Here is a 12,622-nt window from a genome sequence, read left to right on the forward strand (position 1 = left end):
CTTTTCCTGGATAAAGAGTTATAGCCTATTCTGTTATTCCTTCTATAGGAGCGGTTTTGTGCTTCCATCATCCTTATTGGCTTTTTCTGAACCTTTTCTAGCAGTTTCAGGTCTGAAGGGACCAAAATGGTACACAATTTTCAAGATGGGGTGAACTTTGGATTTCTACAGTGGTATAATGATGTTCTTTGTCTCTGTTCTTTTTCTAAGACTTCCAAAAATTTGATTTGTCTTTTTGACCACTGCTGAACACTGCACTGATGATGTCATGGAACCAAAGTCTTACTCCTTAAGAGAAATTACTGATTCAGAATCAATCCTAATTCCTTATATAAATAATGTACATGGGAAAAATAATCTCTCTCACTAGCTTTGCTCTGCTGTTGTATTTTGTATGCTGCTTTGTTGCCTGGTAACTATTTTGTAAGATGTTCTGCAAATATTTTCAGTTCACTTATTCTTCCTGTCTCAGTAAGCAGCAAAGTTAATCTTACTGCTCCTACCTTTTTTTTTTTTTTTTTAATTCTTCATGAGTATTTTAAATAATGCAGGTTGCAACATGGGCAACAGTGGAACTTCACTGGTGACCTTCCTCCATTGTGAGAATTACGCATTTAATCCATCCTCTTGTTTTCTATCTGTTTTCTAACTAATTTTAATTAGCAATATATCTGTGCAAGACTGTTCCCTCATGGTTCCTATGTTTCCATAACTCACCTTTAAAAAATATTCAGTCTCTTCCAAGACGGATCAAGTTTATCAAAGTGTCTGCCAATTCTGTTCTTTGTTACCGTTTCTCTCACCATCTAGATAATTTTTTTCCCTACAATCTGTTACAATTTGTTGAGTGCAGACCTTAAGTTTCCTAAGCCTTAACGAGAACCTTTTATAAAAAAATGGGATTTTATTTTCAGTGTTGTAGTCTTCATGTATCAAGGCTTTATTGAGAAGTATCACTCCAGTGCTCCTGCTTTGATTCATCCCTGAATTCCTTTAAGACTAGGGTGAATGCTATCTGGCCCTGGTGATTTGCTACTGTTATTTAGTCAATTTGCTTTTAAAGTAGTTTCAAATTCAGGCAGATCCATACATCCTTCGTGCTACAAAGAATGTTGGAGGAACGTCTCCAGTTTGTTTCACCCTAATGAAAAGTGTTCATTTATCTTCCCTTCAGTAGCTTTATTTTCTCTGAGTATGCCTTTTATATCTTGATCAGAAATTGGCCCTGCTGTTTCTTTGGCAGACCTCCTGCTCCTGATAGATTTGAAGATTTATTATTAATTTTTATTCTTTTTGGCAGTTGTAGGAACTCTCTTTACTGTTACGGCCTAATTCTGTTTTTCAATTATATTTGCTTATGTTCCTTTTTCTTGTCTTCATTTGAATATGATGTACATCAGTCATCATCATGTAATAAGCTCTCTTAACCTCCTCTTTAGCCATGCGGTTTTCCTTTTTCTCTTAATTAAATGTTTCTAATAAGTGGCATTCATTGGCTCTGTGCTTCAAGTGTGGTACCCTTAAGTACCCTTCACACTGCCTATAAAGTTTTAATTTCCTTAGCTGCCCCCTTTATTTTTCTTTCACAAGGTTCCTCACTTTTGCGTAGTTCCCTTCTTGGGATCACAGTTGCATAAATGTTGAATGTAAAATACATAGCAGTTGCTATTACAGAGTACCTTTTCAGCTGTAAAAATTTTAACTAAATCCTGCATGCTATACTCAAGACCAGGGCAAGTATGGACTCTAATCTTGTGAGCTCCATGAAGCAGTGACTGACAGAGACCTGGCTTTTTGTTGACTGCATTATATCCTTATGTATATCTGTCCGATCTACTGCAGGTTAAGTGAAGTCTGTTACCACTGTTACATTTCTCATTCCTGTTGCCTCTTTGCATATCTCACTGTTACCATCCTAGTTGAGTGGTCACTAATACAGACTCTTGCTTGTATTTAACCTGGAATCTGTTGTTTTACTTGTTGAGGTAATTGGGTTATTAGTTTTATTTGGGTCTAAATTCTCTGTAGCACAAGGCATTTACTCTGCTGTTATCTAGCCTATTTTACTTTTCTTGTATACTTTGTATCACAGTATTAGAGTTTTTCTACCTCTCCAGAGTGTTTATTCCTCTGTTTAGTTCAGGTTTAGTACAATTTTGGTTTTGTTCCTGGCACTGTTTTACATTTTCTGTTTGTATTATTCCCTCCCTGACCTGTCCTTCACTTCAGGATACAGAGTATCTCTGTTTATATCCATAATAGAAGCATCATCCATAATATACTGTCTTCTGTACCTGTCAACTTTTCCAATGGTAGAGTTTAAAACTTTAGTTGTGGCCTTCCTGAATTTTAAGTATGAGCAGCTTTGAGTCCTTTACAGTTCAAATGAAGTCAGTGCCTCCTGTACAGCCCACCATGGTTGGAAAAATGCCCCCAGTTTCTGATGAACCTGAATCCATGTTCCTTGAGCCATCTCTTTAGGCAGGCATTAAAACCTTGCCTGTCTCCCCAGACCTGCAGGGACTACTGGAAGAGTTTTGGAGAACCTTACTATAGAAATCCAGGTCTCTAGCTTCCCTTCTTGCTACCTGATTTTCATCCCTAGGACTTATTTCCTATGTTTCCCTATATTTTTGGTACAAATGCTGACCAAACATCCCTGCCGCTTCTTGGGCTAAGCAGAATTTCTGTGGAAGGTGCCACCTTACACGTTTGGTCAAACATTTTGGAGTCTTCTCCCTGGGGTCATAAATATATCTGTCTATCTGCCTGGTGGTCATCTACCACCATTACAGCTGCCTGGGATCGCTGCTTCAAGAAGGGCATTCTCACATCAAGAAAATACATTGATGTCACCTGTTATGAGAACTACCAATGGAATTACTGCCCACATCACCAACTTGTTGCATCCTGCCAGAAGATGTGACTTGTGAGTTCTGCTGTGTGATGTTCCTGAAAATCTTCTCAACGAGCTGAATATATATGCCCTCTTCCTCTGGGGAGGGTACTCAGGTCTTTGATACTAACACAGTAAACTGGGTAACTCTCATCTTCCATGAATTCTGCCTTCATTTCTTTGATGAGAAAAGATGGAAGGACAGCCCGTTGAAGCTGATTTCTGTGTTCAAGAGGTTTGCAGCTTTCTCTTTCTGTTGTTGAGCACCATGAAACGGTAAAGGTCTGCCAGGCTTTTCCCAGCTCACACATTCTCTGGACAGCCAGGCATCTGCTTCTGTCATTGCCTTTGCTGCCTTGCTTTACACCTGTGGCTGGGCAACGGCATTCTTGTCGATTTCTGTTCCCTATAGATCATTTTATGGAAATTGCAGGTTAATTTCAACATACGTGCCTGGAATCAAATATTTGATGGAAACTTTATTTTGTCACCACTATAAATGAACAGTTCTGTATTTTAGACTGCATTTGAAATACTCTGTATGTGCACACAGTTGTGTTTTAACAGAGGTCTTCTTAACTATGCTGAAGCCTGTCAGTTGGATATTTAATCCACATTTGTATAGAAGATTAGGATTTAATACAAAAGATTCTTGATAAAATATCATCAGTTAGTCTTGTCCTTCCAACTCTGCACAGCTGACAGCCTGAAAGAAAAGGCAGAGGCAAGCAGACAGAATTACCAGTAAAGTAGTCCACATTCAGGACTTGTGTTACCAGTAGTCACTCAAGTGCACAACCAGCAAATTCTGCTTTGGCAGATAGGGTTGTTAGTTGGATTGACTTTCCTGAAACCTGAGTTTGGCTAAACTTTTGACTCACAATTGTAAGAATATGTTTGTACCAATATTAGTATATTTATTACATATTTTATAAAATTATTTATTAGTGTGATGCTATTAGAATTGTATCTATAGTGCCAGCTATAGAAGCATCATCATTTAGAGTATATTAAGAGAAACTTTTTAAATGTTTTTTGGACCAAGGACCTTGTCTCACTCTGTGACAGCTGTCAGAATGTTACATGCTTTTCTATCAGAATTTAAATAAAATCTAATACTAAGATGCATGTTATTTTACATGTATGTATTTATTGCTCATAACTACCAATGCTACCAGTACTTGTAGGGCTAGTTAGAAATACTTTAATTTAAATCTGTATGTAGTTAATGTATATTGGTGTCCTTTTTGTTTCTATTTATTTATTGCAAGATCCATCATATGCAGGTCTATGTGACTTCATCTCTACTGGAAAATAAAACACAGCCATAGCACACATTCAACATTGGCCACAGTTGTCCATACTGTGTGCAAGTGTGCTCCCTGGCTACATTTTGACTTGTGCCAAAATGTCTGTACTGGGTGTTGGTGTACTCTCTGTCTCGGTTTCATCCAATGTCAGTTATACCTCTCTTAATGCCTCAGACCAAATCAGGAGATGGCATATGTCATGTAGTGTCCCAGTTAGGCAGTTTGCATGGTAGTCATAATGTTTTCAAGGAAAGAAAATTTATTAGTGTTGATGGGAGTTTTACTGTGTTGCTTTGCTGTAGAAAGTCCTCCAGCCTGCTTTGTTTTAGCATAGGCATGGCTTGTGAGACTGGAATTGTAAGACAAATAGTCTGTTCTTCGGTTTGAAGAGGAAGTGAAAAATACTTTCCAGAATTTTGAATTACAAGGCAGGGAAGAACGAAAGCAAAGAAAGGTCCTGAGAAGAGAACAGGACCACAACAGGATAAGTTAGAGGGGACAGAGAGAAGAGATCAAATAAAAGAGAATAATTACTGTTTAGCACATTTCCTTACAAAACCTGAAATTGAATTCAGTAGTATCTTGCTTTCAGCAGGTATCTAATGTTGAATCTCCTCTAAATTACCCACAGATTTTTTTTTCGCTCAGGTAGTGAGCATCTATGTTATGAATTTAAAAGTCCAAATGAAGGACTAAGTGGAAACTAGCCTATAGTGAACCATGTGAATATGTGTTTTTTCCCAAAATATTTTTTTAATTTCCTTCTTTAAAATAAAGTTGCAAAGTCAAATATTAGACAGCTAGAAATACACAGGCTATTGTCTCTTGAATCTTAGCTTTATGTTGTCTTTTATGTTCGAAGACATGCAGGGAATGAGTTGAGGGGTTACAGGCAAAAAAGGGTGGTCTCAATATCTAGTGGTGAATGATCCTTGCCCTGAAGCAGAGGTGCAATATATTCCTAGGTGTGTCACGTACATAAACTAACACCAAATTAACACTGCTGATCAAGAGTTACGTGCATCTTATCTTCTAATGTGAAATTATGATGTGTTAAAATGCTGAATGTTCAAAGCTAAGGCTGAAGCTGGTCAACAAGATACTTTGAACAGATAAATTTCATACAAATACTTAGAAAAAGCATTTAGGCATTTCAGATCATTAAAACAGAATTAATTGTCCCTAAATCTTTGTGTGCCTCCGTTCTTACTCTGTAGAATGAAGATACTTTTGGCAGGTTGTGAAACTAATTTCATTTATGTGGATGTACCTAAACATTGTACTGCTTACTAGCATAAAAATAGCCCATGAGCATTTTAGTAATACTACATTTAGAAGTAAATTAAATATGTGTTCATTAAATAACATGACAGATCAAATAAAGATAAAAAAATAAATATCTGTATGCTGTAAGGTCTCAAGGCCATTTTAAGATTAAAAAAAGTTTTTTTTAAAAAATCCAGTTATGGTGTGTCATACTCCAAAAGTTTAAAATCAGACTATAGACACAGGACAAGAATGTGTTTGTTTTCCATTCAAGTCATTGAAATTTTCACTGTATCTGTCTGTAAGATTTGGTTGCCTTCTGCCAAGGAAGATACTTTAAAACTGTTGGATCATCCCTGAAAAGTGCTTAAAAAAAGCTAAAATATTTAAGTCCTGGCATCTGTTTCACTACTACACAAACCTCTCAAGCTGTTTGGCATTCCTGTGGCTCTTGCCTGCTATCTCTCCAATTTATTTGCATCATTTTCAAAATGAGCGTATCAGAACTAGCTGTATTATTTAAAGTGTGTGGATCACAGCCAGATACAGAAATAATTTATAGTCTCTCTGCTCCTTCTTAATAGTCTCCTGATGATGTAGGATTACACTAGTGATTTTGGCCGTGGCATTATGCAGGAACGTAGTTCTTTCTGATACTCAGCATGACTCATAAGTTTGTTTTTTTTGCAAGGCTATCCTTTGCCAAATGGAGTACTTTTCTCTATTTCTTTGAGCTGTTTTCCTTGTTACAAGGATGACCTTAAATGACCTTGACTTTGAATTGTGTTAGAAAAAAAGCTAAAAATTACTTGTTAATATAAGATTATGGCCTTGACTACTGAAGTCAAAATTTACATTTATCTGAATTAGTGAAATCATAAAATACCCAATCAGGAAGTATACATGTAGGAGTAGTCTTACATATAATTTCTGATGTACAGAAAAAGAAAAAAAAATTATCTTACATGTTCAGGAATTACTGTTCTAGGTGGTGAAAGATGGCATTCTGATGCAGTACTGTTCAGCATGTTGTAAAAAAGTTCCCCTCAACTCTATAATTATTATCAACAGATGAAGTGCTATTATTATGTTGTCAGGCACCAAGATTTACACATTAATGAAATGTCAAATTCAGCATACTATTAAACATATGATAGGTTGCTGTAGAAAAATATTGATAGATGTTTATCTTCTTTATGCACTTAAACATGAAATGAAAGAAAATCACCCTTTGAAGCAGACTATCACTAAAAGTCTTTTGGCATATGCTGCAAAAAATTGGTATAGGTCTGAAGATACAGATTAGAAAACATTGGTATTTGAGAATGAGAATAAATACGTGCATACATGATAGCGGTTAAAGAAGGTAAATCAGCTATGAAAATGCACATCTCAGCTCTTCATGTAGTTTTCTCATGAAAACATTTGTCAAAACAAAGCAAAAGCATGTAAAAATTCTTGTTTAGGAAGAATATCACTTCAGCAATAGAAAAGCATTAAAAGTCTGCATGTGCACTTCACACACAAGTTCTGCTCTCTATGGTAAGGAATTAAATAAGTGCCTATAAATCAGTGTTGAATGATATTTCAGAACTGAACTTGGTCACTCAGATTCTAGGGTAGCTTTGAGAATTAGTTTTTTAAAAGTAAAAAGCAGTTTAGAAACATCTTCTATGCTTATTCAGATATTGTGTTTTCACCTAAATTTATTTTTTCTACAATTTTTTAAAGCACAGAACTGTTACACTTCGTAGACAACCAGTTGGTGGCTTGGGCTTAAGCATAAAGGTATGAATAACTTCTCATTTCTTCTTTTAATTTTCACTATGACTAGTTTGCTTCAGTCTTAATTGAGATTTCATGGTTAATACACATCTTTTACAGGGTGGTGCTGAGCACAAAGTGCCTGTCGTCATATCAAAAATATTTAAAGACCAAGCAGGTAACATACATTTATGTTATTTACTTATATAGTACTGTAGTACATATGGGGTTTTTTGAAAAATTAAATGTTCTTTAAACTGAGAATTAAAACATATGTATGCTCATTCTTTCAGCCTCACGCTATCTTTAAGCCTTTCTATAAATGCCCAAATGGATCATGTGCCTTTGCGTTGAATTTAAAATCTCTAATCTTTTCAAGTCTTTAGCACCTGTACTTGAAATTTTACTGGTAAGTAATAATTTCAGAGAACATGTTTTTTACTTCAGTAAGACAGTTGTGTTATAAACAACATATTTAAAGTTACTTGTGAAAACAAAGCTATGACATAGGATATCTATTGATGTACTTAACTTCAATAACACAGAGAATAAAAAAATATAAACCAGACATATTTTTTCCCCACACAGTAATTCAGTGCTCTGTGGTGTGGCTAACTGTGCCTAGTTGCAAACAGAGATCGCAGACTGTGCTTGTTTTTCTCCTCTGCATTTTCTTCAGTGGGTCCTTATTTTGCTTGAAATGTAATACCCAGACTTAGTAACCCATTTTCAGCTGATATCTAGGGAATATTGAATGGATTGACTATGGTGGTATCCTGTCAGAAAGACTGCTTCAAGTTTCCAGTGTACAATACTTATATATATTTCAGTATGATAATTCTTTTTATGATATTGTTTCTGCAGTGAGGAAGAGGTGGTTTTATATCAATTGTGTTATTCTATATGGAACAATAATAGGCTCCTTGAATACACAGCATAATAAACCATACTAAGAAAATAAATACATAATAATAATAAAATGAATATCAGCATTCAGGTCTAAGGAAAGTAATTCAGGAAATTAATTGCCAACAAGGAAAGCTATCTCCTGCCCTCTTAGGCCGTAGTACTTTTAATCAAAGTTAGTAGTGAGTTTGTATATAAAATACTTATATGCAGAGTTTTGTACATTGTAGGAAGTTTTTAATGAACTGCATTTATTTGTAGAGTAACAAGTGCAACAACAATTTTTGGGGGTCAGCTGTTTACCTCAAATCTGAAAATCTCTCCTCAGAAGATACTTGTTTTAAGATCTTGTAACCTTCTGTTGAAGGAAGCTCCAAAGTGAATAGCGGTTATAACCAGAGGCAGTGCTGTATCACAGTAAGCCCACATGCAATGTTCCTGGCTGAATCAGTGAATGGCATAAAGACACTGACACACCTGGCAAGGTATGAAGAAAGTAGGCTATATAGTATCAGGTGCACCACTGGCGTGAAGAAGAGAATCTCAGCCCTGCTTTCAGTGTGTGGTGGGATTGGGTCAGGTGAACTCCTGAGGTCCCTTCCAGCCTGAGTAATTCTCCGATTCATTTAGCGTTGCAGATGCTAAAGATCAGAGATATGTAATATAAATGCTTTTTGTGGCACGTTGCTTCCTGCACTCCCATTCTTGTTACTGAACCTCTGTGCAACAGAAAACAGTGTGGAGTTTTTTGTTTATTTGTTTCTTCTGGAAAATGAATATTTCTAAAAATCATCAAAAGATTTTGGGAAAAGTTTTGGAAGTCCAGAACGTTCTTATACCACAAATCTCTTTCTTTTGATATGATCTCAAAAATCTTAAAGTGTTGCTGTTATTCAGTATAGGAAAAAGATAATAGCAAAGGCTATTCACAGCATTACTTCGTAATTGGTAATTAATCGTAATGAAGAGAATATGTCCAAATTTAACTCAAAGATGACCTTGAGGGATATTTCTGTTTTAAGATTCTAGTGCTTTAATGTTAGAGGAAACAATCTGGTAATATTATTTAAGGGAAAATAACAACAATATTCTAAACATATGTGCATTCTTTCTCCCCATAGATATATGTGAATGCATACATATGCATACATATATATTTATGTATAAAAGGATATCTCAAAAAATATTTATGTTGGATATAATGAGAGGAAGTGTTAAGCATGAGGGAGATGAGACTCATACAGATTTATCTCAAACTAAATTTTGGACTGAACATCTGTATATTCATAATGTGAATAAATCACCAATGGTCTTTCGTTGTATAAGGTACTAATAACGGTGAAACTGAAAGGCTAGCTTCAAAGGTGGCTTGGAGTTAAGCAGTGAGATTAGTTGCTGCTTCAAGAAAATATACTGAATAAAAAAAAATAAAGTTGTATCACATAGTAACATTTGAAAATACATCAGTTACCTGATAAAAAAAGGTATTTCTTATCAGGAATTTTACTATGAGGGATTTTACTATTTTAGGTCCTTGAGTAAAATAGCTGAACATTTGTGAGTAGAATTCTCCTTACTGACTAAATTACTGATTTCCTAAAATGTCTGATAACTTGTGATACTTTTGTGAAATTTAATGCCTGTTATATGACAACACTGCAAAATCGTATTTCCAACCTTACTTCGTTCAGATACAGTACTATTTTATAGTTCTAAAGCTAGAAGTATAATAGGATAAAGCAATCGCTTCTTTTTATACCTGTACAACCTTTGTGCTATCCTAAATAATTTAATTAGCCAGCTATCTTTGTACTCTTTAAATATTTCAAATATAGGAGAAGGGATTTTGTTGGTATTGACCTAAGCAGCAGCTGAAGGCATTTACACTTCAGTTGTTGAGATAGGGTGAACATTTAAATCGTATTTGATTTCATTATTCAACACAAGCACTTCAGTAGCAACAGCGATAATAAATACTGTTCTTACAGTTTTGACTGGCTTAGAGGCATCTCAGCTGTGATCACTGAGTTTATAACTTTCAAATTAAGTTATCCTAGATCACTCAATAAGACTTTCCTGAACAAGTTCACTGAAACATACACAGAAACTCAATTCAAGAGCATAGCTTTGCATTTTTGAAAGACAAAATTAAGTGGTCATTCAGTGCTGGAGACCAATGTCCAACAAATCACAGTAAAGAATGTCCTGAGTTTTTCCTGAGCACATGCCCTGCTCAAGAACATTAAATAAGAGCAAGTTTTGCTAATGCCAATGACTTATCACTGAGTTTGGGCCTTTTACTTTTTTCTGTGGATTCTGTCTTCGATTCTAACAAAGGTTACATTTTTTTCATACTACCAAAGCTTTTCCTAAAGTTAATTTCAGAGGGACAAAAGTCCTGTGCCAGACAGAATGAGAACAAGTAAATGCAAACACATTGAGCAACCTGCTCTAATGGAAGGTGTCCCTGCCCATGGCAGCGGGGTTGGAACTAGATGATCTTTAAGGTCTCTTCCAACCCAAACCATTCTATGATTCTATGACTTATAAATTCAAAAGTAAAGGGATATAATTAGCAACAGAGTAATTTTAATCCCATAGGTAATTATTTCACTTTCAAAGCAAGGATTTTTTTCTCCTACCCATATATCAAACACTTCCTTGACTAAGGTGACCCGCTTAGTGGATGAGGGAAAGGCTCTGGGTATTGCCTACCTGGGCTTTACTAAAGCCTTTGACACCATTTCCCACAGCACTCTCCTGGAGAAACTGACTGCTCATGGCTTGGACGGGCGTACTCTTCGCTGGGTAAAAAGTTGGCTGGATGGCCAGGCCCGAAGAGTTGTGGTGAATGGAGTTAAATCCAGTTGGCAGCCAGTCACAAGTGGTGTTCCCCAGGGCTCAGTACTGGGACCAGTTCTGTTTAATATCTTTATCAATGATCTGGACAAGGGGATCAAGTGCACCCTCAGTAAGTTTGCAGACAACACCAAGTTGAGCAGGAGTGTTGATCTGCTGGAGGGTAGGAAGGCCCTACAGAGGGACCTGGACAGGCTGGATTGATGGGCCGAGGCCAGCTGTATGAGGTTCAACAAGGGTGAGTGCTGGGTCCTGCACCTGGGTCACAACAACCCCATGCAACGCTCCAGGCTGGGGGAGGAGTGGCTGGAGAGCTGTCTGGCAGAAAAGGACCTGGAGGTGTTGGTCGAGAGCTGCCTGAACATGACCCAGCAATGTGCCCAGGTGGCCAAGAGGGCCAATGGCATCCTGGCTTGTATCAGAAATAGTGTGGCCAGCAGGACCAGGGAGGTGATCGTCCCCTTGTACTTGGCACTGGTGAGGCTGCACCTCAAATACTGTGTTCGGTTTTTGGGCCCTTCGCTACAAGAAAGACATTGAGGTGCTGGAGCATGTCCAAAGAAGGGCAACGAAGCTGGTCAAGGGTCTAGAGTCTTATGAGAGGCGGCTGAGGGAACCGGGATTGTTTAGTCTGGAGAAAAGGAGGCTGAGGGGAGACCTTATCACTCTTTACAACTGCCTGAAAGGAGGTGGGGGTCAGCCTCTTCTCCCAAGTAATAAGTGATAGGATGAGAGGAAACAGCCTCAAGTTGCACCAGGGGAGGTTTAGATTGGGTATTAGGAAAAACTTCACTGAAAGGGTCATCAAGCATTGGAACAGGCTTCCCAGGGCAGTGGTTGAGTCCCCATCCCTGGAGGTGTTTAAAAGACATGTAGATGTGGTGCTTAGGGACATGGTTTAGTGGTGGACTTGGCAGTGCTAGGTTAACGGTTGGACTTGATGATCCTAAGATCTTTTCCAACCTAAACAATTCTGTGATTAAATCATCTGGTTGACTCAGCATATTAGCAACATTATCATAATTTGGGAGATTATTAGTAAGATGCTATTGATGTTGAACTTCTCAGTAAGACTTTCTAAGACTGATTCATGCTTTATCTGTTTTGTTTGTTTTGTTTTTTTAATGCGATTTAATACAGTATTGCTTTTTCTGTATTTTCCTTTTGAAATTGGCTTAAGATAGTAACTCATTGTACAATAGTTGGTGACTTGCTAATAGCTTCTAGGTGTGTATTATTTTTATACATGTGTTATAATTAGTATTAGCAATTTATTTATGGTAAAGACTACCCACTGGTTTACAGCCAAATAGATGTAGAGTCCTGTTCTCAGAGATGTGCAACTGAATATCCTGAACTTTGAAAGGAATCAGAACATTCAGGCTTACTTGTACAGTGAATCTGTAAGATATTTTGTCAGATCCATTAAATATACTTTAAAGAATCTTTTTATACAATATATGGGTAAAGTGTACAAGCTTTCATGTGTTTACATCTTTCTTTCTGTTATCTGTTATTCCCATTTTTAATTACTAAAGTGTCTTTATGAACTTGTGGAAACTGTAAAAATGAATGGACTTTGAAATCTAACCTCATCATACGTACAAGTGACTTACTGTAT

The 12,622-nt window shown here is 36.7% G+C and overlaps 1 protein-coding gene across 1 annotated transcript in view; it reads left to right on the top strand.

Annotated features, from left to right (window-relative positions):
- Nucleotides 1-12,622, top strand: part of SNTG2 (syntrophin gamma 2) — a 286,578-nt gene that overhangs the window by 125,686 nt on the left and 148,270 nt on the right. Inside the window, exons 3-4 of the mRNA XM_087775769.1 lie at nt 7,204-7,260; nt 7,357-7,414. Of these exons, the coding sequence (XP_087631895.1) occupies nt 7,204-7,260; nt 7,357-7,414 (115 nt within the window). The remainder of the gene's footprint in view (nt 1-7,203; nt 7,261-7,356; nt 7,415-12,622) is intronic.

This window comes from Nipponia nippon, unplaced genomic scaffold (assembly GCF_047370975.1).
Source record: "Nipponia nippon isolate SJK-2023a ecotype South Korea unplaced genomic scaffold, ASM4737097v1 scaffold_4, whole genome shotgun sequence".
NCBI classification, from domain to species: domain Eukaryota; kingdom Metazoa; phylum Chordata; class Aves; order Pelecaniformes; family Threskiornithidae; genus Nipponia; species Nipponia nippon.